This window comes from Sander lucioperca, chromosome 12 (assembly GCF_008315115.2).
Source record: "Sander lucioperca isolate FBNREF2018 chromosome 12, SLUC_FBN_1.2, whole genome shotgun sequence".
NCBI classification, from domain to species: domain Eukaryota; kingdom Metazoa; phylum Chordata; class Actinopteri; order Perciformes; family Percidae; genus Sander; species Sander lucioperca.
Genome location: NC_050184.1, coordinates 2,668,000 through 2,694,670, shown reverse-complemented (window position 1 = coordinate 2,694,670; position 26,671 = coordinate 2,668,000). Strand labels below are relative to the sequence as shown.

The following is a 26,671-nucleotide window of genomic DNA, read 5'->3' as shown; positions in this document are numbered from 1 at the left end:
TGCTCGGCATATCCATCTGGGAACTTTCCGTTGGAGAACTTTTGGGAAGGGGCGAAAATACTGGTTAGCTGATTGGATAAACCATCTATCACCAACTATGTTGGTGATAGATGGGCCAAATCAACCAATCAGATCAACGAAGCTAGCTAAGTCAGTGTAGCTAGCATTAGTTTGGCTTCAAGGACCTTGCGGTTCTTCTAAGGCCATTGTTTAACATACAATTAAGTTAGGTAACGTAGCTAACGTTAACGTTTTAAACTTACCATTTGTATGGGACATGAACCTCATCAACACAATCCCCACCAAGTTTTCACGGTACACTTCTGAAGAAGAGCAACAACATCTTTTCCTCCGAGAAAAGCCTCCAGTGACGTTTTTTGCTCTTCTTTCAATGAAGGAATACTTTCTAATTTGGATAAAACTTGCGCGATAGCTACGCTCATCTCATCCGTGGAAGCCGCCATCTGCTTCTTGTTGCGTCACACCTAAACCCGCCTCAAAACCAACGCTGATTGGTCGGTCGTTTGGCGAACGGCTCCAAATTTTCTCAATCTCAAGATGCCAGACTGATCTGCGAGTGGAAAACTGGAGCTCGCGAGATTTTTTGGGGGACTTGAGCCCCCTAAAAATGGTCTAAAATCACCAATGGGCCCTCGTGTTGTTAACTCGCTTTTCTGCGTCATAGCCCTGAGTTTTTCTACCAGTGTATACTTTATTTAGTGTCCCCAATAGTTGTTACCGTAGTAACAACTATTCTTCCTGGGGTCCACAGTGTTGTATTGTAAGTATAAATACTTAGTTAGAATTTTCACGTATCTGTACTTTTACTTCTTTAGGCTATTTATATTTTTGGAAACTTTACTTTTACTGCACTAACCTACATTTCGTGAATAAAACGTAAGCTATAGCCTACTTTTACTGCGATACATTTCGCCTATAAGCATCTTCGTTACTCGTTATTTGCAAGAAATGTTTTCGTACGTTGGAGTGAAAGATTCTTCCTCACAAAAAAGAAAAAGAAAATTCAGTTTCTGTTTTTTTTTTTCTCTCTGTTGATGTCAGTCAGACTTTGAATTTTTAGTTTGAGAAGGCGTGGAACCCCTGAATATTATGCTTTACCATAAGGAAGCCACAATAAAGTTCATAATCAAAGTTGTTTTTCTTTCTTTTACAAGTATATTTAATATCAGACATTATTTTTGATACTTGGGCCAGTAAAGTATACAGTACATATCAGTGTACTTTAAGACTTTTACTCAAGAAATATTCTAAAAAGCGACTTTAGGGGGTGGCAGTAGCTCAGTCAGTAGGGAGTAGGGAGTTGGGTTGGGAACCAGAGCGTTGCTTGTTCAAGTCCCCATACGGACCAAAGTATGGTGGTGGACTGGTAGCTGGAGAGGTGCCAGTTCACCTCCTGGGCACTGCCAATGTGCTCTTGAGCAAGGCACCAAACCCCCAACTGCTTGGGGCGCCTCTCCATGGGCAGCTCCCTCACTCTGACATCTCTCCATTAGTGCATGTATAGGTACTGAGCATGCGTGTGTAATTCAGGCCTGTGTGTAATGTGTATAATAATAACAACAGAGTGAAAACATTGTAATTTCCCTTTGTGGGATTAATAAAGTATACCTTATTATTAACTTCTACCAAAGTCATTTTCTGGTAAGATACTTGTACTTTTACTCAAGTACTTTATACAAGACTGATTTCTGCCGTACGGATGTATGGTTTGTGCGTCCAGTTGTGAGTGCTTGGTTTCCTGTATGAATACTTAATGCAAACCACGTGGTGTGAAAGGAGACTGCAGCTTCTTTTGTTCAAATCAATCAAACCGGAGACGGCCAGAGAGCTGCTGAATCAGGAAATCACCGGTAACGTTACATTTATTTTAGCCGTAGCTTTATGAAATTACAATTATATTTTTTCGAAATCACAGACATTGTAACTTACGTACGCTAAACTTAAAACGTGTCCAATCAAGAAAAGATTGAAAAAGTTTCTGTCGTAGCATCGTTTAATGTAACGTTAGTTTCCATGTCTTTATTTAGACTGCCTGTTAGCTTAGCTTACAGTAACTGGGGGGATGTTAGCTTAATGAATCCTATCAGTCAGCTATTTTGCAATTCTTGCGCAACTTTATTTAAGTCTGGGTTTCTGAGAATTTGCTATTTTTGTGTAACACATAGACTTTGCCTAGCATGTTGGTGTAGCGGCTAACTATGTAACTTGTGTTAGGTACGTTAGCGCATCAGCTAGCTTGCTACCTAACCATTATGTGAACAAAGAACGGCAGTGGTAAACGTTAGCTGCTTAGCCTAATGAAGCTAGCAGCTAACGTTAGCTACCAGACGGACACCTGTACATGTTTTAGTTGGCAGTTTGTTTCCGTTGGCTAATGATTTGACTGTCATTGAAGAAGGTAATTTGAGAAAAGTGGCCACGTTTTCAATTTTAATGGCTGGTACTTGAAAATAGAGGCAAACAGGGTTGGATCACGTATAGTAACGTTAAACTTACGTTACTACTTTGAACGTTAGTCCATTTAAAGACGCACAGTAGGTTCTCCCTTTTTTTTTTCTTTCTTCAAAACTTTATTATTCAAATACACATACAATAACAGTAAACTCATAGAGACTGCACAAATGTGTGTGTGTGTGTGTGTGTGTTCATAGTAGTTGTCTGTATTATTTGACGTGCTACGTATTTTATGTAAAGTCCGCTAGTTCTTTTTATTTTGGCGCATCAAACACGCTTTTTCTCCTCCGTTGTCTTCATTGTTCCTTTCTATAAACACGCTTCTATAATTCATACTTACTAGACTGTACACATGCAGTCTAGAGGTGCAATGATGAATCGATTAGTTGTCAACTATTAAATTAATTGCCAACTATTTTGATAATCGATTAGTCCTTTGAGTCATTTTTTTATTTAAAAAAAAAAATCAGATTTCTCTGATTCCAGCTTGTTAAATGTGAATATCTTCTAGTTTCTTCTCTCCTCTGTGACAGTAAACTGAACATCTTTGAGTTTTGGACAAAACAAGAAATTTTTTCACCATGTTTTGACATTTTTATAGATCCAACAACTAATCGATTAATCGAGAAAATAATCGACAGATTAATCGACTATGAAAATACTCGTTAGTTGCAGCCTTAATGCAGTCCTGCTTAAATGATTCTTTAGCCAAATTGACTTGAATTTAGCATTTAAAAAAACAGTGAAATGGTAACAGAAGTTCATCAGAAACTATTGGTTTTCTATAACAGGCAGAAACTGGGACATCTGTCCTTTTTTAGTTGAAGAAGGTTGAACCAAAAGTGCGGAAAAGGAAACTACAAATGCAGAGAAATAACCATACTTTATTTTTTTCAAGTAGATCTGCGCAATGAACCGTTTTTTTAAATTGTCATTGCGATATCAACTTGCGCAATAAGCACATGGTGAAAGGCTGCGATGCATCATGAAAAGGCACTTAGAGTTTTTTTTTTTTTGTGTGAAACTGCACTTTAAAATCTAACTAGCATTCTTTTTTTTAGTGGTACCTTTTTAATGTTCAATTCAGTGTTCACTCGTATCTGTTTATTTATCGCAAGTGCTATCGTTATGGCGTTATTCAACAACAATATTGCATATTTTCCTCATGTCGTGCAGCCCTTCTATCAAGTACAGTTACAGTCTGAATTACACGGTAGATTTTTATTGATCCCAAAATGGGAAATGATGCAGCACCTATCAGACACACATCACACGTACAGAATCTAAGAAATAATAAACAGGATAGAATTAGGGCTGAACGATTAATTGCATTTGCGATAATATCACGATATGTTAAAACGCGATTTCCTAATCGCAAAGGCTGCGATTTGGTCACATGACTCGCGAGAGCAAATCAGTCTGCACTCCGCAGAGAAAGCATCAACTAGCATGCTAACGCTACGCCGTACCTTGAGCTGATTTCTGTCATTCAAACAACTCTGAGTTGTAGTTTAAAACTTTTACAGCCATTTTAATAAAATGAAGGGTTTTATTCTGGTTCGAGTCCATACGTGCAGTTAATGGATACAGACACGCAGAACTGAAGGCTCGGTTGGCAACGATTAGCTCTGATTAGCAGTTAGCTCCGGTTAGCGGTTAGCTCCGTTATAAAGGTATGGAGTGGAGGAGCTGCCACTGAGAGGGGTAACAACCAGACTCTGATAAATGACGTTCGGGGAGCTTTCACAGCAGCGTGGCCGCGGAGTTTCAACAGTTTTATTAGTACAGTTAATCCCACGGCAAGAACACCAGCAACATGCTAACGTAACGATAGCATCTCTGCACTCGGCAGCACGCAACTTCACGAGGGGGAGGGGCTGGAGGCAGCTCCTCTCTACGCACTGTAAAAAAAAATACACTGTGTGTGTGTGTGTGTGTGTATATACTATATTTTTACTTTTTTAACTTTTCAGTGACCTCCTCTCCTGAATGTCTCCTGTTTGCAGCCAATAACAATTAGGGCTGCACCATTTTTTGTTTTAAAGGTTATTTTTGGGGCATTTTCAGTAGAGATAATAATAATAATAATAATAATAATACATTTTATTTAAAGGCGCCTTTCTCGGCACTCAAGGTCACCATACAGGGTTATAAAAGATATTAAAGCAGCAAAAAATTAAAAATTAAAAATACAACACCGATGAGACGCACCGATGACAACTTTCTAGGCCATTCCGATTTTCTTTGAGTTAGGCCAGCCGATACGATTTCATTTTTTCTAACCACTTTACAGCACACACAAATATTTATTTTCTATCTTTTCTTTAATAGAACACGTGTTGAACAGATAATGGATCACTATAAAATAGAACTATATAAATTACTCCTGGTGTGGGACATTCACACACATCTAAAGAGCAATGTTAGAACCATTTCCTTCTTTTCACATCAATATCCAACTAAAAAAAATGTGATTTAGGTTTTTGGTGTCGTCCCTCCACGCCCTACTTTCTCCTTGCAGGTGTTGCATGTTGTAAACTTGTTATCTTCTGCACACACGCTGAAGAATTCCCAAACAGCTGACATGTTGCAGGTTAATTCACCAGGTTCCTACATGTGGGAGAATACGGACACACGGCGGAAAAGTTGAGAGAAAGGAAAAAGAGAGCGTGCTGTGGCGTCCGTGTGTGCGTGCGTCCTTGAGAACTGTAACTGGTATAACTTATGTTGTCAGTTAATCGTAGCGTTGACCGGCATAAAATCAGCATATGTCAGACTGACCTGCCGGTCGCCGGTCATGACCGACCACGTGAAAACCGGCCAATTCCGGTCACCGGCCGGTCTATCAGTGCATCTCTAATTTTCAGCCTTTATTTTGATAGGACAGCAGAAGACATGAAAGGAGAGAGAGAGAGAGAGAGAGAGAGGGAATGACATGCAGCAAAGGGTCGCAGACCGGAGTCAAACACGGGCCCGCTGCGTAGAGGAGTAAACCTCTATATATGGGCGCCCGCTCTACCAACTGAGCTATCCGGGCGCCCTTAGGGCTGCACAATTAATCGCAATTTTATTGAAATTGCAATATTTGTTAAAGGCACAATATGTGTCAAACCGTTCTGAATGAAGTATTGTGGTGCTGCAGAGACGTCCTGGGACTACAAATCCCATCCTACAGACTACAGAAAAACATCTTTGTTTGGTACAGATTCTTGCAAAAATCACACTACGTGACTATAGTACATTTTTATTTGTTTCAATGAAAATGATGATCCAAGAAAATGTATCATTCCCTCCATTCTCGTGAATCATACTGCTATCGCAACATCAGTCAAAATAATCGCAATTTGACGTTTTCCTCATATCGTGCAGCCTTAACAATATTGTTGTCTCTCTCTGTACAAACTCTTTCCCGCGAACAGCTTTGGATTGAAACATGCCACGTACGAAGGTGACCGACGTCTCAGGGAACGGTGGGGTGAAGAAGAAGAGGGCCAGCGGCAAGAGGAAAGAGAGGGACTTCAGCAGCGACGATGAGTTTGATTACGAACAGGAAAACAACAAGAAACCGGGGAAGCTCGCCGCCAAGTCTGGTCTCCAGCCCGTCACTGTGGCAGACGACGTCAAAGAGAAAATAGTGGGTTTGATGCACTTTGTTTTAAAACTTACGCTGCCAGTTGGCTATTTCAGGAGAACTACCAGAATTGTGTTTGTAATTTAAAACGTGTATCTTTTTGTTTTGTCTTTATTGTTTCTATTATATGGCATCCCATTTATTAGGGTTTCAGCAGGGTCTTAAAAAGTTTTTTCAAAATGAACATTTTAAACCTAAAAAAAATCTTACATCCGCTGAAGTATTGTGGTAGCCTAGAAATCTAGACCACCCTAGCGGCAGCAAATGTAATTTGCAGCCAGGGTTGTCTAGCAACTCTCCGTTGGCTTATGAGCTGGAAAAACCAAATTCTGGTCAGACCAATCACATCGTGTATACAGTCGGTGGGCGGGGCTTATGGCTGCTGCTGCTGCTGGTGAACAGCGGTCTTTGGAGTCGGCTTTGGCCGCGACTCTGGAAGACTTGGAGTTCAGCTTTTCTTCGAGAAAAGAACAAAGAACGGCACTGAAGTCATTCTTAAAAAAGGAAGTTTGTGTTCAGAGTTTTGCCGACCGGATACGGCAAAAGTTTAATCTATCAACCAGCTCCGCTACCTTCTTCGTTGCTCTGATTGGTTGTAGTGCTATCCTATTGCGTGCAGAGGGAATTTTGAAAGACAACCGTTTATCCCGCCCCTCGGATTGAGCCCAGCCAATAGTGAGTTCCCAGACCCAACATCTGGATGTGGGTCTGGCTTGTCAGGCTAGTATTGTGTTCTAGGTCTTAAATAATTTTCAACCGGTCTTAATTTGCCTACGTCAGTGTAACGCAATGTCTAATGCTCAGTGAAAGGTTCCTGCAGCGCTTTACAATGTTCTTTTTTATTTATTATTATTCTGTGGTGGTGTCGTGACTACAAATGAGACCAACATGCAACTTTGTTTGCAGCCAATCTACACACCCGTACTATAATGCCATTGAGGAAATCGGGGAATTGTAGATTGAAGATGTTTCCGGACTCTGACATCTGACTTTTTTTTTTGAAGTTGTGATATACTGTAGGTCTTAAATTTGATTCATAATGGTCTTTTTAAAAAGTCTTAAATTTGACTTGGTAAAACCCGTAGAAACCCTGTTTATGTATAACTATTACTTCCAGAAAAATTAGTTGATGGGGAGAAAAAAAAAAGATGAATAGTCTGCATCATGCACACCACTTGCTTAGTCTCCTTTTAAATCTGCCGAAGATCCATATTTAAAAAAAGAAAAAGAAAAAACATTTCCGGCACACACGTTTCACGTCTGCATTTGTTTATTTGTCGACGTTTCTCAAGACTATTACGTGTCTATTTACACGTCTTGAGAACGGTCCCAGGGACAGAAAAGTTGACAAATCAAATGCAGAGGTGGAAAGTGTGTGCAGGAATTTCTTTATTTCCTTTTGATAGAAAAGAAATAACAAATGTGTAGCTCGTAAACTCAGAATATTGAATTAGTACCACCATAACGATGACTTCAGTCAGCGAGTCAGTCGTTTACTCTTATTTTTTTTTTCAAATCTACACATGTATTTACGTTTTAGTGTTGTTTTCCTCTTGATGAAGGACAGTCTGACCCTTGGCATGGGATTTAGTTTTCTTCAACATCTTTTATCTGCTTTCTGATAAAAGTGAATATTCTCCGCAGGATGAGTTTTGCTGCACACTTACAGTTTCTTCCAAGTGCGTACTTATGTCCACAGGGCCGTCTGCAAGGATGAAGTCTTTAAATATGATTGCAGAAGGATAGTTACACACAGTATATTGATAAAAATTCATTGGTTCAGGAAAATAAACAAAAATATAAAACATACATGTCTTCAAACTGTGTAATCAGGATGACCAAAGTGTTATTTTCCCCAAATGCCAGAATGTTCTTCTTGAAGGTCCCATGACATGCTGCTTTTTGGATGCTTTTATATAGACCTTAGTGGTCCCCTAATACTGTATCTAAAGTCTCTTTTATATAGACCTTAGTGGTCCCCTAATACTGTATCTAAAGTCTCTTTTATATAGACCTTAGTGGTCCCCTAATACTGTATCTGAAGTCTCTTTATATAGACCTTAGTGGTCCCTAATACTGTATCTGAAGTCTCTTTATATAGACCTTAGTGGTCCCTAATACTGTATCTGAAGTCTCTTTTATATAGACCTTAGTGGTCCCCTAATACTGTATCTGAAGTCTCTTCCCGAAATTCAGCCTTGGTGCAGAATTACAGCCACTAGAGTCAGTCCCACAATGAGCTCTCCTTAGGATGTGCCATTTCTGTGTCTGTAGCTTTAAATGCTATTGAGGAGGAGAGGGGGGGGGTGCAAGGTGGAGGCTTTGACCAACTGCCACTTTGCTCGTTTGAAAGCCATGATGTCTCTCTCTTTCTCTCATGGGCAGGCCAAATTCTCTGGGTGGACAAAGCAGAGAAAGGGGAGGTAACCTTTCCCCTTATGACGTCATAAAGGGAAGATTCCAGATCGGTCCATCTGAGCTTTCATTTTCTCAAAGGCAGAGCAGGATACCCAGGGCTCGGTTTACACCTATCACCATTTCTAGCCACTGGGGGACCATAGGCAGGCTGGGGGAACTCATATTAATGTTAAAAAACCTCATAAAGTGAAATTTTCATGCCATGGGACCTTTAAATCAAATAACAGATGCTGTGATCCAGCTACAGTTTGTGTAATGATTTGCTTTCTGACACTTTTTATGTCATTGACCTCGTTTTGTCCTTTTCTACAGAAACTTGAGGGCCCAAAGGTGAAAGGTCAACTGCTCATCTTTGGAGCAACCAACTGGGATTTGATTGGAAGAAAGGAGGTGCCCAAACAACAAGGTAGAATCTTCTTTTTTTTATTTATTTTTTATGTCAAATGGCTGAATCGGGTCTACAGTAGGACAGATAACGCCAGCCTTTGTTTAATGCGTATGCATCTCACATTTTGATTGCAAACGTTATTACTGCATGGATTGTCACACTAGCAATGATCAAAAATCTATCATATAAAAGTCATTTGAACTTACTGCTATTATTTGGGCCGGGTATCTCCAATGATTTCCCGAGTCAATACCGATTTACAAGGTCCTGATTTGATTACATTTCTTATTCGATTCAATATCAATGAGGTTAGGGAAATTTCAACTACAATACCAATTTTGCGTGGATACAAAAGCGATTCCCAGAGACCTAGCTATTATCATCTCTAAATCCAAGAGAAGAAAGACGTTGGCGTGGTATAGCCACGTGTAGCCTTTTCAGTGTGAAGAAATGCCTTTTTTTGTGATTTACATTTTGAAACTTAACCCAAAGCAAGTGCAGCTGTCACCTTTTAGAACAGGATCACGCTGTGAATCAACATGTTTTACAGGGTGTTACATGCTGGAACTATTTCTTGGCGAACAACAGTCAGTGCAGTGACTGCGTGCAGCTATACAGAGTTTTGTTGTCACGTTTGGTACCATGGTCTCTGTGCAGAGTGTTTTCTGTTGGAGATGGTAAGTCCCTTTGGGGTGGACTTTGGGCTTCTTTACTTTGGAAGCCTATTGCATGCACAAAAAAAGATATAACACAATAAAGGAAAGGGGAAAAGCCAAAACCACAATATGAGCACTTTTAACGAAAGTGACATGGTAATTGAGTGGTTGGGATTTACAAGATGTTCAGTGCGAGTCGCCCTGTTAAAGCCCCCCTTCAATCAACAAGGAAATACACTCTTTCTTTCTTTCCTTTTATGATTAACAGTTTATTGGTTTTTCAGAAAATGTAAACACACACACATATCCATCAGAAAAATGAAGCCGTACACATACAACAAAATAGAATTAAAGGAAGACAGCGCGACCATAGATTAAACTATAAATACATTTTAGAAAATTATAAAAAAGTAAATAATGCACAGAGCCCTTGAGTTTGCAACCTTGCCCTATATGTAGGTACAGTATTCTATCAATGTATCCATCAGTCATGATTTCTAGTTAAATGCTATGTTTGTGAGGCGGAACGCCATTAAATGTCCAAAGTGTACGAGTGATACTTCCCCCATTTCAAGTTGTACTCCTCCACTTTGTCAAGCAACCTATAGGACAGTTGTTCAAGGGCAGCCATCTGACCCAGAGCGGCACGCCACAAATCCAGTGCTGGTGCAGAGGGGGCTTTCCATTCTTTGACCAGAAGTTTCCGGCCTAACATGAGGACAGTCTGGGTCCAGTTAGAGAGTGGAGGGGTCGTTCTTTCTTTCTGACGCTGGGTTTCCACAGGCAGCTGAAATAACGGCAGAGCGGGGCGGATTTACTTCATTCCCTTTTGAGAACAGCGGTGTGAGCGAAGTCTGCTGACGGCGAAAGGGCCTCGATATCATCGTTGTTCACGGAGAAGAAAACCCCGGAAATGAGTAGAGGCAGATGCGACGGTACCAAGCGGACCACGTGTAGCTGCATTTCTGCGGAGGTGTACGTCAGGCTACAGCGTAGGGTCCGTATTAATCTCCGTGTGCCTACTTACGCACCTACAGTGTAGATTCAACGCAGAACCATAAATCAAGCTTCAGGGTAGAGCTGGGCGATATGGAGAAAATCAAATATCTCAATATTTTTGACCAAATACCTCTATCGTGGCGATATTGTAGGGTTGACAATTGGTGCTTTCACAAAATGTGCACACAGTTAGATTTTTGATAAATAATCATCAGTTATGTTGATATAATAACTATGTGGGTAAAGGTAAATAATAGAACAGCTACAACAGTCTGGTGTGTTCAGAAAATGACATCACTCTACTGTAATGCAGCTTTTAAAACCAAGATAAGACACCACTTATGTCATATCAGGATGTCGAAATCCAACATTTAAGACAATATCTAGCCTCACATATTGATATCGATATAATATCGATATATTACCTAGCCCTACTTCAGGAAGACCACATGTTAGGTGTACATGTCTCTTTCTTTGGGATGCACAAGCCACATATGGATTAAAGCCGGTGAGATCCCATTAATTGATTGCGACAGTAATGTCTATTCATATGTATGCGTGTTGTGTGCCGCCCCCCCCTGCAGCCGTCCCGCTGATGCCTGGGCTAGGCAGTGCGCTGCCTTGTTCCACCCTTGCCTCGCCTCTCTGGTACGCGCTGATAACTCTGCTTTGTTGAGACTGGGGGGGTTGGGGGGGGAGGGGGTCAGCCGGAGCAGCTGCATAGACAAAGACTATCTCTGGATGGGCGAAATGCTGCGACTACCAGAGCACCAAAACACATTAAAATCATTAGTTAGTGGTGTGCTTGCATATAAAGGTTTAGTTGGGTATGTTCAGCACGTCTTGTGGAAGTGTAGCAGTAGTTTGTCTTGATTTGAACTGCCTTCGTTTTCAAATAAATGGAGACTAAGGCCGGTTACACACTGGAAGCGTCTCGCGAGCGTTTCAGCCGCGTGGCGGGTCCGTTTATATTTCGGCTCCCATGTTAACAGGTTAGAGCTTACACACTGCCTGCGTGAGACGCGTGCCTGCTAGAAATGGAACCGACGCCTATTTTTCACGCGAGACGCGAGCGTGTTGGAAGCGTTTCCAGGCAAAATAGAATAGGAAAATATGTTTATGTCATTTAGACACAAATGCATATTAATAAATGACATCTTGATGTTTGAAAGTCTCTAGGTTTTGACATCAATGTAGATATAAATGTAATAAAAAATTTCAGAGAAAAGATTTTCAAATATAGCACCTGTCATACAGAACGAAATATTCTGTAACATATTTTGCAGTCAATACTGCCGACGTTGTCTTACTTTAATCAGATCAGTAGGCTATATATTTATTTTAAGTAACAACTCTCTCCCCATACGTCGAACACGCCTATAAAGGGTAGAATAGGCTACAATAAGTGTGTGTTCTGAGTGACGGTCCAGCTACACAAAGTTGTTATAAACAGACAGCCCACTTACCCATTTTTCAGAGTTTGAATGTGTGGGTGCTACGTCCCGAGATCAGCCCTCCCTGTACCTAGCAGCAGGAGCAGCGCCGCGTCAGACACGCTTCTGGTGTGTAGGACACAGAAAAATCCACGCAGCCGCCACGCTTCTGAGACGCAACAAACGCCACGCTCACGAGACGCTTCCAGTGTGTAACCGGCCTAAGGCTGCGTTCACACCGCAAGTCTTAATCCGATTTTTTTTGTATGTTTGTCTGTTCACATTACCTTTTTAAAATGTGGCCTATATCAGATTCCAGTGTGAACCGTTTGCGGTTTCAAACTGACCCGCATGTGCAAAAGAACAATAACAATGACATCAGACGCAGCACGTTTATCAGTGTTTTAAGCCCCCAACGTCTCCTTCCAGGCAGCGCTGCCTGGAAGGCACTAGGATTAGGTTATGGTTAGGGTTAAGGTTAGGGTTAGGTGCCTTGAAGTCAATGGTTGCAGCGCTGCCTGGAAGGAGACGTTGGGGGCTTAAAACGCCATCGAGCTTTTACGTTTTTAAAAGAACAATAACAATGACATCAGGCGCAGCAGCTGTTGCACTAAAGTTAGGGAGGTTATGGAGGAAAGTCAGCACTTTCGCTTTTATTTCAAAGTGTTTATGTAATGGCAGCCGTAACATTAATGAGCAGGTGCTGAGGAGGAGAAGAATGAAGAGAGAGAGAGCCAAGTTGGCTATTTTGGCCTTTTGCGGGGCTATGGCTGCAAATTCACTACAGAGGTCTGTGTGGAGGCAGAGACGAAGGAGGAGTGGTGGGACTGCGATGTGAATAGCTTCACAGAGACGCAGTTTATTCTAAACTTTTGGATGCCTAGTCAAGTTTTTAATGTGACTGTCTGTGTCTAGGGCTAACTCCCGCTGGCGCATAATTGTGACGAAGGTCGATGTATATTGACGTAAAAGTTGCATCAAATCCTCCTTGGTTGTTTACACTGCGGCTGCATTGAAAAAAATCAGACCTGGGTCTGATTCAGGACCACATATGGAAGTGGTCTAGATCTGATTTGAGTGTTCACACTACTTCTGAAGAAGTCTGACCTGGTCACTTGACCCCGAAAAGAATCTGATTTGGGCCACTTTTGCCTGCAGTCAGAACGTAGCCTTAATCTTGTGATTGTTTGAGTGATCTAGCTTGGTTCTAGTAACTAACGGCTCATCACAGTACTATTGACATGAAGAGTGATTTGATGAATTATAACGCAGAATACGTGCGCTTAAAGTACTAAAGTTCATCAGGTATGATATCCTGAAAACAAAGTCTTGTGACTTTATTGCGATATCCTGGATATCGCAATAAAGTCACCTAACTTTAGGGTTAGGGTTTTTCCATTGCGGCCCTTGAAGTCCAGGCTAGAGTCTAGGCACAAAGAGTGCAGATTTGAGTTTTATGTATATGAATATAAAGTAATCACGATTTCAATTTTGAATTGAAAATTGCGAAATTGGCTTTACATTCCGACATCGAAATCAGAAGCACGATCTGCGTGATTCAAAGTATTTTTTTTCTCTCTCCCTCGTGACGAGGATGCATTACATTATGATTTTCTCTTTCCTCTCATACAGCGGCCAAGGAATGTAATAGGATGCAGAAAATAACATTGTGTGTGTGTGTGGGGTCATTAAATGGATAACCTAATGATTAATATGATGGGTGGTCTGTGTCTGTTTTCCAGCTGCTTTTCGCAACCTGGGCCAGAATCTGTGGGGTCCTCACCGCTACGGCTGCCTGAATGACATTCAGGTCAGCTGTGTGGTGTCTGGGCCCTGTGCCGCACACAGTCTCCTCATGACCACCGAGGGCAAGCTGTGGAGCTGGGGTAAGTGACAAGATGCACTCGGGCGCAAATGAAGTTCCTGATTTTAAAATGTTGTGTAAGGTTACGAGTTTATACCCAGGAAATACAGCTGGGATTACTGACTGTAAGGACGTGGATTTGTGAACAGGTTTGTGTCGCACTGAGTATGTTTACATGCACGCTAATTTTCCACTATTATTCCGAATTTGATACAGGTCATGTAAACGGCAGAATAAGGCCTTTTTCCCAGTATAGCATTTTCCGATTAAGACATGTGAGATATGCCATTATTATTCAGGTTTTAGAGGCATTCTTTGGACATACAGCCAATGTTCAAAATTAACTTTTTTCGCCAGCGAGCCACATGGCTGGTAAAGGTTCAAATTATACCATCTACTTAATAGATTACCATTGTTTTTTTGGCTTGTAAGTGAAGCAAACCTACCAGCCACGTGTGTGTTTTACCAGAATTTGGCTGGTAAATGATGTCAATTTTGAACCCTGCATACAGTGCAATCAGGGCTTTTACAGTTTGACAGTTTACGGCCTCTCGCCTGTTGACGGCTTACGGTCAGCTCTGTGCGTTGCTATGGTTGCTGTACACAAACCAAGCAGCCAACAGTTTGCAGGGCTGCGGTAGAGATGCACGGCCAAAAGAAAAGACCGAGAGACCGTTTACACGGTCCAGCAAGTCCTCCACTGTTGGAAAACTTTGAAAAATCCTGTTTTGCACGGCTGCATGTAAGCGGTGATATTAGAGGAATATTCACTTTCATTTGCCACGTAAACAGATTAGTCCTAATTTTGTCTTTTTGGGGAATAAGGGCAACAACCGGAATAATATGTGCATGTAAACGTAGTCAGTGTCTGAGGGTAGAGCGGCGTGAGTCACCCATCTCTGAGCTCTTGGTTTCTGGCTTCTGCAGGTCGTAACGAAAAAGGTCAGCTGGGACACGGAGACACCAAGCGTCTGGAGGCTCCCAAGTTAATCGAGGGCCTGGCGGAGCATGTGATTGTCGCTGCAGCCTGTGGACGCAATCACACCCTGGCACTCACAGGTAGGCTAAGCCACGACGCGAGTTATCATCAGGGGTTGGACCGATGTCATGCTTACTATCTTCCGATACCGCCCAAAACGCTGGTTTCGGTATCGGTAGTACTGGAGTTTATTCACCGATCCGATACCATGTATTTTAGACCCGAAGAAAATCTACTTTAAAGTAGTTTATTTTTGTTCTTTTTCCGTTATGACTAACTAACAGACAATAAAAGAAAGATATATGTTCATGTTTTACAAAGAAGTTAACCTGAGCCAGACCACACAATGATAGCAATCCTATCACATCCATACAGGGATAGTAGTGTACAGCTTTTAAAACATAATAAAATATGTATTTTTTAGCACACTGGTACCGGATCGGTGCTCTGTATCGGCCAGTACGGTATCGGAAAGAAAAATAAAGGTATTGGACCATCTCTAATCTGTTGTAGCCGTTTGCTGGAGTGCAGCATACTCTGGGGTCATAATAATTTAATGCAGAAGTTGTTTGATTTCATTGGACATTAACAGCAGATTTCCAAAAATGATGTAATCAACTTTCCGTTGCTGTGTATTTCCAATAACGATATGATACAGCTTTGTCAGTTTACACCGAAATTCATTTTTCGTTCCCGAGCAACTCCGCTCAAACACAGAGTTAGACAGCAATGACACATATAGTACAAAGACGAAAACGCATCAACAGCCGTGGCGAAGAAACATCTTCCATGATATCCTTTTGGGTCCAGATCTTAATTAACAGACAGAATGTGAGTATGTGATATGCTGCTGTGTTTGCTGATGCCATTCTTTTCTCCCCAGAGGACGGCACTGCGTACTCTTTTGGCGAGAACAAGCTGGGCCAGCTCGGCCAAGGCAACCAGACCGACGCAGTCCTCAGCCCAGCACCGGTACGCCATCACTGTCACACACTGTAGAGCCAGAGAACAGAAGAAGTTGTTTAGCCCCGTGGGACCAGTCTCAGAGCGATGGCAGCATTAACGTAGAGCACCATAATATCTGTGAGAACAGAATCATGGCTGAATCGCAAAATTAAGAATTTAAAATCGCTATAAGACAGATTCCATAGGGCCAAACATTAAGTCAGTGCTAAAAGCTAACTTTTTAGCACCCTGCAGTCAAGCCATACAGCCTCTTTTTTTCTTAATGTTAAATAGACCATAATAGGGCTAGAGCTTTCGCCGTAGCCTACGTAAGTGGCCTGAAGTTTATACTTGTGCGTTGTGTGTGTGTGTGTGTGTGTGTGGAGTGTGTGGTAGAGCCAGGGAGAAGTGAGAGAGTGACGGTGATTATCTTCAGAGTGAGTAGTGACTCTAGAGTCATAGTGAGAGAAACTAATAGGTGTTATATACTGAACGCATCCAAGCTGCCGCGCGCCATCGTGACGTCAAAATGATGTCATATCCTGCCGGCGCGACAAAGCGGAAACGGGAGGCCGAACGGGTCCGCAGCCAACCGGATGCCAGGACTCTCAGAGTGACTGCTGGTCTCTCTTGTAAACTCACTAAGTTAAGATGAGTTCTTTTATGGTGAATGAAAGGCTTGATCCGACGAAGTAGCTCTTCATTGACAGCAATGCTGCAGCCAGTTCTGCCGTTGTTTACCTTTTTCTTCTTCTTCTAGTCCGTAGAAAGAGCAACGTCTGTAGCCTTTGCTCATTAGCGCCACCGCTGTTCAGGAGAAGACTGCAGCTAGTGTTGTGACCACCAGCGCAGGTATAAATGGTCACGGCGATCTCATGACGTCACATTTGGATGCGCCACGTGGGCTACGGTTACTGTAAAACAGCCTTCATTGTCTCCTCTGTTCTTTCTGACTACGGTGGGAAATCTGGAGCAGGAGAAGTTAACCCTCTCCTTGATTTCATGTTGTTGATGGAGAAGGAGAACCAGGAAATTATTTGGGGGGGGGGGGGGGGATGATGATGTAGTCTCGCTTTGCCAGACCCTCCTCCAAAGCGCGTTGAAGGAGGGGGGTCTGGCTAGTCCACACAGCATCCAGGGACGGGAGGAAAACGTGCTCTGGTTTATTGCCATTTCTTTAAGCCAATCACAGTCGTCATGGGCGGTGCTGAACTCTGCACAGAGCCGCTGCAAAATAGTTGTGCGAGAGTCAACAATAGTCCTCCATAAATCCACCAAATTTAAAATTCCATCACAAAGAAAGCAGAAGGAAACGGAAAAAAAACATGCATCTGGCGGAATTTCCTGAAGTGGAACGAGATTAGCCAATAAGGAGTTAGCCTTAGCCTACCCTAGCCCTCCTCTCTTTCCCTACTTTGTTTTACGGTCTCAACCCCGTCTGTGAGCACTTCTGGACAAAACAGATCCTAAGAGACTGTGAGAGAATATAAATGTTTACAAAGAACTTTAGTTTTCAATTTGAATACATCATTATATATTCTCACAGAAATGGCACATCCTAAGGAAAGCTCATTGTGGGACTGGCTCTAGTGGCTGTAATTCTGCACCAAGGCTGAATTTCAGGAAAGAGACTTCAGATACAGTATTAGGGGACCACTAAGGTCTATATAAAAGAGACTTCAGATACAGTATTAGGGGACCACTAAGGGCTATATAAAAGAGACTTCAGATACAGTATTAGGGGACCACTAAGGTCTATATAAAAGAGACTTCAGATACAGTATTAGGGGACCACTAAGGTCTATATAAAAGAGACTTCAGATACAGTATTAGGGGACCACTAAGGTCTATATAAAAGAGACTTCAGATACAGTATTAGGGACCACTATGGTCTATATAAAAGAGACTTCAGATACAGTATTAGGGACCACTAAGGTCTTTATAAAAGCATTCAAAGAGCACCATGTCATGGGACCTTTAACACGTATACGGCTGTGTTCAGTTGCATTAAATGTCTTCTCTGTTTTGTGTTCTCAAGTTAACATTTGGGCCACCAAAAATGTACTTTGGCCACCAAATTTAAGGGCTTGACCAGTCGGATGCTTCGTAGGAAGCATGTTAGAGTGGCTTCTTCATAGTCTTCCTTCTCTCTCGCTCCCTCTAGATTTGCTACAACGGCCAGCCGCTGGTGAAGGTGGCCTGTGGTGCCGAATTCAGCATGGTGGTGGACTGCAAAGGAAACCTGTACTCCTTCGGCTGCCCCGAGTACGGACAGCTGGGTACGCTCATAACCGGCACACACATCTAGATAGAGACTTTATTCATCCCGAGGGAAATTTTAAAACGTCTGTTCTTTTTAATGTGACAGCTCTGTTTAAAGTGTGTTTTAAGTAACTCAGGCTACATCTACATTGCTACTTTTTGGTTTTTAAGCGGAGTTTTGAGTCAAAAGCGATCTCTGTGCACACAATAAATAAATAAATCTCTCTCTTTCATCCCAGGTATAAAAGTATTAACAGTAGGGCTGGCAAATATATCGACATATGAGACTAGAAATCGTTGTTTGGATATTGTTATATCGCGATCTCTAGGTATGGTGAAGGGTATGTGATGATGTGGGGGTATGATGAAGGGTATGTGATGATGTGGGGGTATTTTAATTCCAAAGGCCAAGGGAACTTTATCAGGATGCATAGTATCCTGGATCCATGAAATAACTGGCCTTTCAAAATAAACATCTGCCTGCCTCTATGTGAATTTAACATAGGGGTGTACTGACTTATGTTGCCAGCGGTTTAGACATTAATGGCTGTGTGAGTTATTTTGAGGGGACAGCACATTTACACTGTTATACAAGCTGTACATTTAATACTTTACATCGTAGCAAAGTGTAATTTCTTCAGTGTTGTCCCATTAAAAGCTATAATGAAATATTTACTAAAATGTGAGGGGTGTACTCACTTTTGTGAGATACTGTAGCTGTTCTATTATTTGCCTTTACCCACGTTTATATCCACATTATTGGTGATTATTTATCATAACTCATCGTGAAAATATTTTGCTAAAGCACCAATTGTCAACCCTACAATATCGTCATTGAGATATTTGGTGAAGAATATTGTGATCTGTGATTTTTCTCCATATTGCCCAGCCCTAAATAAATAAATCCCTCCCTCTGTCTCTCATCGCAGGTCACAACAGTGACGGGAAGTTCATAGCCCGCGCCCAGCGCATCGAGTTTGACTGTGAACTCATCCCTCGCCGCGTCGCCATCTTCATCGAGAAGTCCAAGGATGGCCAGGTCACGCCGGTGCCCAACGTGGTGGTCCGAGATGTGGCCTGTGGCTGCAACCACACGGTGAGAAAGTGCGCTTATTGGTTTAATTTAGGGATGCACCGAATCCAGATTTTTGGGGTTCGGCCGAATACCGAATCCACTGGTTAAGATTCTGCTGAATCCTCGTCCCATCCTCAGTCCATGAACACAGTAAACTCATTAATGAAGTAAACAGTGACTGTCCTTCCTTTGCCGTACCTGAAGTTGCTGCATTTTGGCTGCTGTCTGTAGATTCCTTCATGCACAACTCGTATTCTTCCGGATGTTTCATACCAGATGTTGTAACAGCGGTGATGTTGTGTATAGTTTAGGGTCCTCGCCACCACCAGACTAATCAGCATTGTAGATTGAACATGTAGCTGGACTTGAATGGCCTTCTTTTGACTGAAAGTACTGCCAAACTACACTTTTTCTGCTCACCAGTTCCATTTTCACTTCCTCACAGCCTACTGCATTGAACGCTCCACCTACGTAAACACCTTCCCGTAATCAACGGCGCCGTCATTACGTCGACCAGCGTAGCGCAAGCGTAGGGTTCGGTGAGAAAAAATTCTAAGGTTCAGCAGAAACCCAACCCCATCAAAAAGCCCAATATTCAGCTGAATCCTGGATTCAGTGCATCCCTAGTTTCATTAGAACCAAGTCATATCACACGGTTTACAAACTGCCATGTCCTCTTAAAGGACCCTATTTTTAGTGACTGATATTAAGCGAGAACGCCGTTACCGGCAGACAAATACCAGGCTGCAGTGTAACCAGTGCTTCAACATGGCTACTAGTTTTTTAAAGTTACCAGCCAATCAGATTTCCTACTGGCCTCATGTTTGGTTGTTTTTTCCTACCTAACTTTTAACTTCTCCGTTTCAGCGTAGGTCGTAATCCTTTTCATAGGATTCATATTGCATATATTCATATTCATATATATATAAATATATTCATATTTCATATTCTACGACGCTAAAATTACTGTTTATTTACATGGAGTCTGGTGGGTTTAACATTAACATTTAATTTAACATTTAAACAATAATTTTGCGGATGTTTTTATGGTTAAAAAAAGGATCTCACTCTTTTAACAGAAAGGTCAACCTCCTTAGAAATCCTTTCCATAATGTTGTCAGACACTTAGAATAATAATCTGAGCCTGTCAGCGGCTAAACGAGCACTTTTGTGAAGGTAAATACAAGCTGGACAATTGTCTTGTTAACTTACATTGTAGCTTGTTTCACCGCTGCCGACTGCAGCGATCTCTTAATACTGGACCGATGTCAAAGATTGTTGTTCCCATCAGTCACTTAGACACAAACACATAGGAACGTAGGGTCCAGGTTGAAAGAAAACGGAAGTTACCCTTTAAGATGGAGCATTAAAACTGTGTGTGTGTCTGTGGCTTTGCAGTTGGTGCTGGACTCCCAGAAGCGCGTGTTCAGCTGGGGTTTCGGTGGTTACGGGCGTCTGGGTCACACGGAGCCGAAGGACGAGATGGTTCCTCGGCTGGTCAAACTGTTTGACTTTCCTGGACGTGGCGCCGCTCAGATCTGTACGGGCTACCAGTGTTCCTTCGCTGTCAGTGAAATGGGTAAGAAGAGAGCCCGATTTCTGGACACGGTCTGCCTCAAGTAGGCTCTGTTACATTGTTGTCTAGTTTTAAAAATGATCACAATTAAGGTAAGCGGTGTGACTACTCTTCTGAAGTGATTTTGGAGAGGGACATTAGATTAGACATACACTGGTTGACTCACACGACACCATTGTATTCATACTATCAATCCAGGCTAAAGGGGATGATATTAATAATGCTTGCAGGTTGGTTACTCCAAATTTCAGGTTGTGGTCGACTACCAGGGTCTGCTTTGGTTGTTTGATAAATTGATCAACATTGATTGTGATTGGTTGCTTGCTGTGCATGCAGAGCCTACATGTCACACACTAGCAACCAACTGTGGATCCAAGAGCACTTAAATCAGTGTAAATGACGTTCTATCAGACACAGACTGCTGTTCTAGATTAGTGTTACGTTTCCAGCATCGCGGCTCCGAACCGTAACGTTAGTTGGGACAGACGCCTTGTTTCTTTAGGCTAACTATGTTAGCTTTAGCCTGGCTGGTAGCAGCTTTCTGCGGTGAAAATGGCCGGGAGACATCGTGATTACGTTGCGTTAATCAGGTGATGTAGTTTGTCTTTGCAGTGAACATAAAACACTGATTACTGTAGCTTCACTACCCATGGAAAAGGATGTGCATCACTGTCAGCAGCAGCTGCCGCTTACGGTACTATTCTACACATGGAGAGCCTCACTTCCCATAACACAGGCGTCGACGGCGTCGTGAAGTTTGCGCACAACCGTGAAATGGCCTTAACGTTGCGTCACATCCACACGCTGCCCACACGGCCCGCTGTCTTAAAGGGGAAGGCTCGGCCGCTAACAATCATGTAAAAGGTGAAAGTTTGCTTCTCTGTCAAGCAGCAAAAAAGTTTTAGCGTCAACATCGCAACGTCCTGCAGTGTGACTATCGCGCACATCACGACGTAGACGACGAAACAAACTATCGTGCAGCCCTAGTCCGGTGTGCCTCGATACGAACTCCTAATGGCTCTCAAAGTCCATTTAGAACAGACAAATGTGCGATGAATCACGAGTCAACTATGGACAATCGTGTAAGTAATCGCGACTAAATATTTAAATGGATTGACCGCCCCATATACGTACAGATGATTTACCCATTGGCTGATATATGCAGGCTATAAAGTCAGGTCAGAGTCATGTCTGACAGCAAATGATGCTGTTTGTGCGCCGCTGTACTTGTAGATGTGTGACCATGTTGTGTTTGCAGGCGGGCTGTTTTTCTGGGGCGTGACGAACACTTCCAGAGAGTCCACCATGTACCCCAAAGTCGTGCAGGATCTGTGTGGCTGGAAGATCCGCAGCTTGGCGTGTGGGTGAGTGCCGACGTTACTCGGTTGTAGGGTCGGGCATCGTTTGGATTTGGTTCTTATCGATTCCGATTCTTTGAGAGGTGGAGGTGAAACGGGTTCACATGCTTATTTCACAGATCAGAAGAAAATGTTTTTTTGTTGTTTTTTTTTTAGTCAGTGGTGGTTTGCAGTTTTACCGGGCTTTTTCAATGTAAAATAGAGCCACACGTTAGGGCGCCGCTTACTGTGCTCCATGGCTGTAGCTTGATTAAGTCATATTTTAGATGTCAAATACAAACATACTTAGTTTTTTCCCCACTAAACTCTGACATTTTGTCGACCAAAAGATAGATTGATGTCTCTGACGTTTCATTAACCGAACAAATAATCCATCTACCGAGAAAACAACGGTTAGTCGCAGCCCTAGTGCACTCGTTTCTTCGCTGTGTGGAGTTTGACGGAGTGTTTTTGGGTTTCAACAGGAAGACCAGCATCATCATCGCTGCAGACGAGAGCATGATCAGCTGGGGCCCCTCGCCCACGTTTGGAGAGCTGGTAAGACCCGGCGCCTCTTTACAGGAAATGATGCAACACCGTTTACAGCTAGAGTCAGAAGCCCACCGCTAATTGTGTTTTGGTTTTTTCCTTCAGGGATACGGCGACAACAAACCCAAATCCTCCACCACCGCCCAGGAGGTCAAGACCTTGGATGGCGTCTACATCGAGCAGGTGAATAAACCAGGGTCGACGGATCTGATCCGCTCCTAACGGGGGAGGCTTACATCACACGCCACTTAGAGAACGTCCACACTGAGACAACCGAAAAAAAACGCAACTGTTCTCTCTAGCCTCTCCGCCGAAGCGCCCCGAATAGCCACGAAGCCCCATGAAGCTAAGCTATTTTCATTTCGGCGTCCATGTTATCCAATCTGTCCGGCCACACCGGCTGCGTTCAGGCACGTAGCGTCTGCGATCTGGTGCGGACCGGCTGCGATCTGGCGCGGACCGGCTGCGATCTGGCGCGGACCGGCTGCGATCCGCAGCTGATCCGCAGTTGCGATTGGTTGTTTTGGCGTCTCCTCTATTTTTGTCGCAAGCTGCGAGCGAATGTTTTAATTACACTTTACTTGAAGGTATCTACATTAGAGTGACATGACACTGTCATGAACGTGTTATAAACATTAACAAGTCAACGTGTATGACGTAACGCTTCTGTCAGTACGTGTCATTCGGTTTTTGTCATGACAAGTTATGGTTAGAGTTAGAGTTCATGTGTTCATGACAGTGTCATGTCACTCTTATGTAGATACCGTCAAGTAAAGTGTTACCCAAGCATACGTCTGAAAGCTGTCTGTGTATTTTTATCAGACCTGGTGTTTGAGATGCTTTGTCAGAGTTGGGCGAAGCAGTAAGAGAGGAGACACACCAGCCTGATAATTGGCCGTCGGACAGTCTGGCGAGGTCGGTGACTCGAGTCTGTTCGGTGTGTTCCGTGCCGTCGGCCGTCCGAGGAGCCGTCGGCCTTAATTTTGGCCGACCTGACATGTTCAGTCAGAGACAGGGCAGTCGAGGCTCGCCCGGAAACGGCGAGCGAGAAAATCTGACAAATCTTTTAAACTGACCTTTGTCGATCTGAAATGAAGACAGATTCAGCAACTGCACGGCCTATTTCTCTCTTAAAATGTTTTCAGAAACATGTTTCGGTGAACTATTTTAGTACAATATGAGATCGTATTCTGAACGAGCCGCCATGACAGTCTGGCTGTGAATTTCCGGAGAAAAAAGAACCACGTGACGCGTTCGTCCAATCAGCTGCCGGTTTTCATTTTCTGGGAAATAATCAGACTGTTAATGGAAACAATACAGAGCAGCGCCACCTGCTGCTATGGAGACGTATTACGTTTCGCGCACGCGCAGAGCGTACGCTCAAGTCGGCGTCCCTTCAGTGTGTTCTGAGGTATTTTTTGGACCTCGGGGACCCGACTGATCAGTCCGACTGGCTTTACTGCCGACGGTCGGCCATCTGGTTGGTGTGTCAGGGCCTTTACCCAAGCATGTATCTGAAAGCGCTCTGTATTTTTATCAGACCTGGTGTTTGAGATGCTTTGTCAGAGTTGAGGTGAAAAACGTACCAGTACTTTTGGGAAAACCTCACTGAGCGATGTGTTGTGTGTTTTTTCTGCAGGTGGTGATGGGCTACTGTCACTCTCTGGTGATTGCCAGACAGGACACCGAGCAGGAGAAGGAGAAACTGAAAAAGCTGCCCGAGTACAACCCCCGGACGATCTGACCGGGCGTCCGACAGCAACACCTCAACCTCTTTTCCCCCCCCCCGAAGCAGACCAGCGATGCTCGGCAGTCACTGCCGGTGTACTAGTGGGATGGTTGAGGCTCGGAAGGATATCCACACATCTCAACTACCAGCACACTGGCTCTACACCAATTTGGACACTGAAAACCTGAGAAAATGGGACTGGAGACGGACAGATTCCTTGTACGGCAAGATACCTTCACTTCCCACGTTGAGTAAACGTGCAGCAGTTTGCTCAAAGCACTTCCCACCTAGTAGTAGAGTCGTGCTTCCCTATATTAAAAAAAATAAAATGAAAAAAAAGTAACGTTCCCATTTTGTAATACAGCCAAACATTCATGTTTTGTTCAGTTTTTTCTTTGTTGCAGTATATGAAATGATGAAGTTGTTTGTGACATTTACGGGTGCTACAACGGGACCCTCAGTCTTTTTCCTACTGGGGGTTTTTCAAAGACCAATACTCCATACCTGTGCCTTTTTCTACGTGTACGTTCAGGGTATGGAAGTGTTTGTGTTGTTCGGAGGATCAGCTGATCACTTTGATTTCAGTGCAGTATGAGAAGGTGTATGTGTATGTGTGTGCGTGTGCAGCTGCCACAGATTACAATCAGGATTTGGAACGTTGTTTTTCTGAGTTTAGTGCACTCCACTCGATGGTTACATTCCTCTTTTTTTTTTTTTTTAACTTTTTTTTTATTCAGCGTTTGCATCAAGGATGCACACCTCGGTTCTTCCAAGATCACTGTTGTCTCTCTAGGTCTTGTCTTTCCTCGTTTTCCTAATTTGAGTAGTAACTGTTCCAACGCTCAAAGCGGTTTCACAAGCAGGTCAGAACTTTTTAGAACCGATAATGCACTGTCTCTAAATATATCAAGGTGTCTGGAAATGAAGGCATGTCGTTTTAAAAACAGCAGAGGAGGGTTTCCTCTTACCTGTACTGCTTTCTTTTTTATGGTGACATTTCTCTGGGTTCATTTTTTTCATTGAAATGGTTAAATAAAGATTCATGTGAATTGAGTTTGTTGTCTTGACTTCTCCACATGTTCTATATCTGAATTATTTCCTTTTAACCGTCCTGTTGTCCTTCCGGGTCAAATTTTTTTTTAATTTTTTTGACGCATTTTTGTCTCCTTTGCCACATTTTTCAACACTTTTTTTTTTTTTTTTTTTTTTACCACTTCCACCAGTATACACTTAACTTATTACCACTAGTTTTACACTCATTTTTGGAATTTATGGTCAATACACCTCATGTAGCCTATATGAAATTATATCTAACTTTGGAGTTAAAAAAAAAGCAAAAAGTTTGAATAATTTTGACTAATATTTAAGATCAAAGGAACGTATGTTGATGGATAATCACAGACTGTCAAAGTGAAGTCAAAATAATTCTATAAAATTAAAACACCAAAAATTTAATAAAGGTAGTAAACTGATCCTTAATTTTACTTGTGAAGAGCGTTTCATGGAACCTTCCGTCTTACTTTTGAGCAATTTGGTTGAAAGAAACTCAAATGTTCTGATATAGAAACTTTGGGTCAAATTTGACCCGAAGACAACAGGAGGGTTAAAACTTAAGTCACATTTAAGTCATTTTTGCCATATACACTCATGTTTTACATAGTTTTAAAGGTTTAATTTCAACCTTATTTTCCCCGTGTATTGGTGTCAAAGTTACTAATGTGAACAACAGTCTTTAGAGTTGGTTATGGCTGTAGCCTTATTGTAATATATTCCATTATGTTTTTATATTTGGATTGTACTCTGTTTCCCTTTACATAAAGATATTTGGAGCATACATTGATTCAGAAAAAGGTAAATAGGTGCATAAAAATTCACCAGAATGCAGGAAATGAAATGTTTAATGCTCAAAATGTGCTGCTCATAGACTACTTTTTTTTTTGTTTTTTAAAAGAGACCCCCACAAAGATGAAATCATAATTTGAACCCTGATTACAATAACAGACTCCAGCCCTACACACCACATCTGTCCCTCATCACTCCTCCAGAACATAGTCATGGCATAGTGCATCAACATTGGAATTACATTTATAAGCGGAATACTCTGTCAACGTACCTGTCTCTCTCAGTTTCCAAAACAGACTGAGAGAGAGACGCTCATGCGCATGTACCACAATACACAGGTGATTCGCTGATCACAGTTATCAACGTATCTAAACGAAAATAAATGTACCACTTAAGAAAATAAAGTTAGCTGGAATATACACAAAACACACTATTACATTATCATTGCACTTAAAATAACGTAGCTGTCCACAATTTAGGTCATCCTGTACATCTCATCTGCGTTTTTTTCCT

General features: G+C 42.4%; 1 protein-coding gene and 1 long non-coding RNA gene across 3 annotated transcripts; both read left to right on the top strand.

Moving 5' to 3' along the window:
• The first annotated feature begins 1,716 nt into the window (after positions 1–1,716).
• rcc2 (regulator of chromosome condensation 2) lies at positions 1,717–25,369 on the top strand. The gene is made up of 13 exons (XM_031311365.2): positions 1,717–1,871; positions 5,895–6,109; positions 8,837–8,930; positions 13,743–13,886; positions 14,792–14,923; positions 15,727–15,815; positions 17,953–18,067; positions 18,980–19,146; positions 20,524–20,704; positions 21,960–22,065; positions 22,524–22,596; positions 22,693–22,770; positions 24,227–25,369. The coding sequence occupies exons 2-13, from the start codon at positions 5,909–5,911 to the stop codon at positions 24,329–24,331; spliced, it is 1,485 nt and encodes a 494-aa protein (XP_031167225.1). The 5' UTR covers positions 1,717–1,871; positions 5,895–5,908; the 3' UTR covers positions 24,332–25,369.
• LOC116058723 lies at positions 2,642–25,369 on the top strand. Of its 2 annotated transcripts, none has more exons than XR_004107099.2 (2): positions 2,642–2,660; positions 24,916–25,369. It is a non-coding gene; the product is annotated as an uncharacterized LOC116058723 (long non-coding RNA). The 2 variants fall into 2 exon arrangements; XR_004107100.2 differs by having other exon boundaries at positions 2,642–2,664.
• Positions 25,370–26,671: the final 1,302 nt, after the last annotated feature.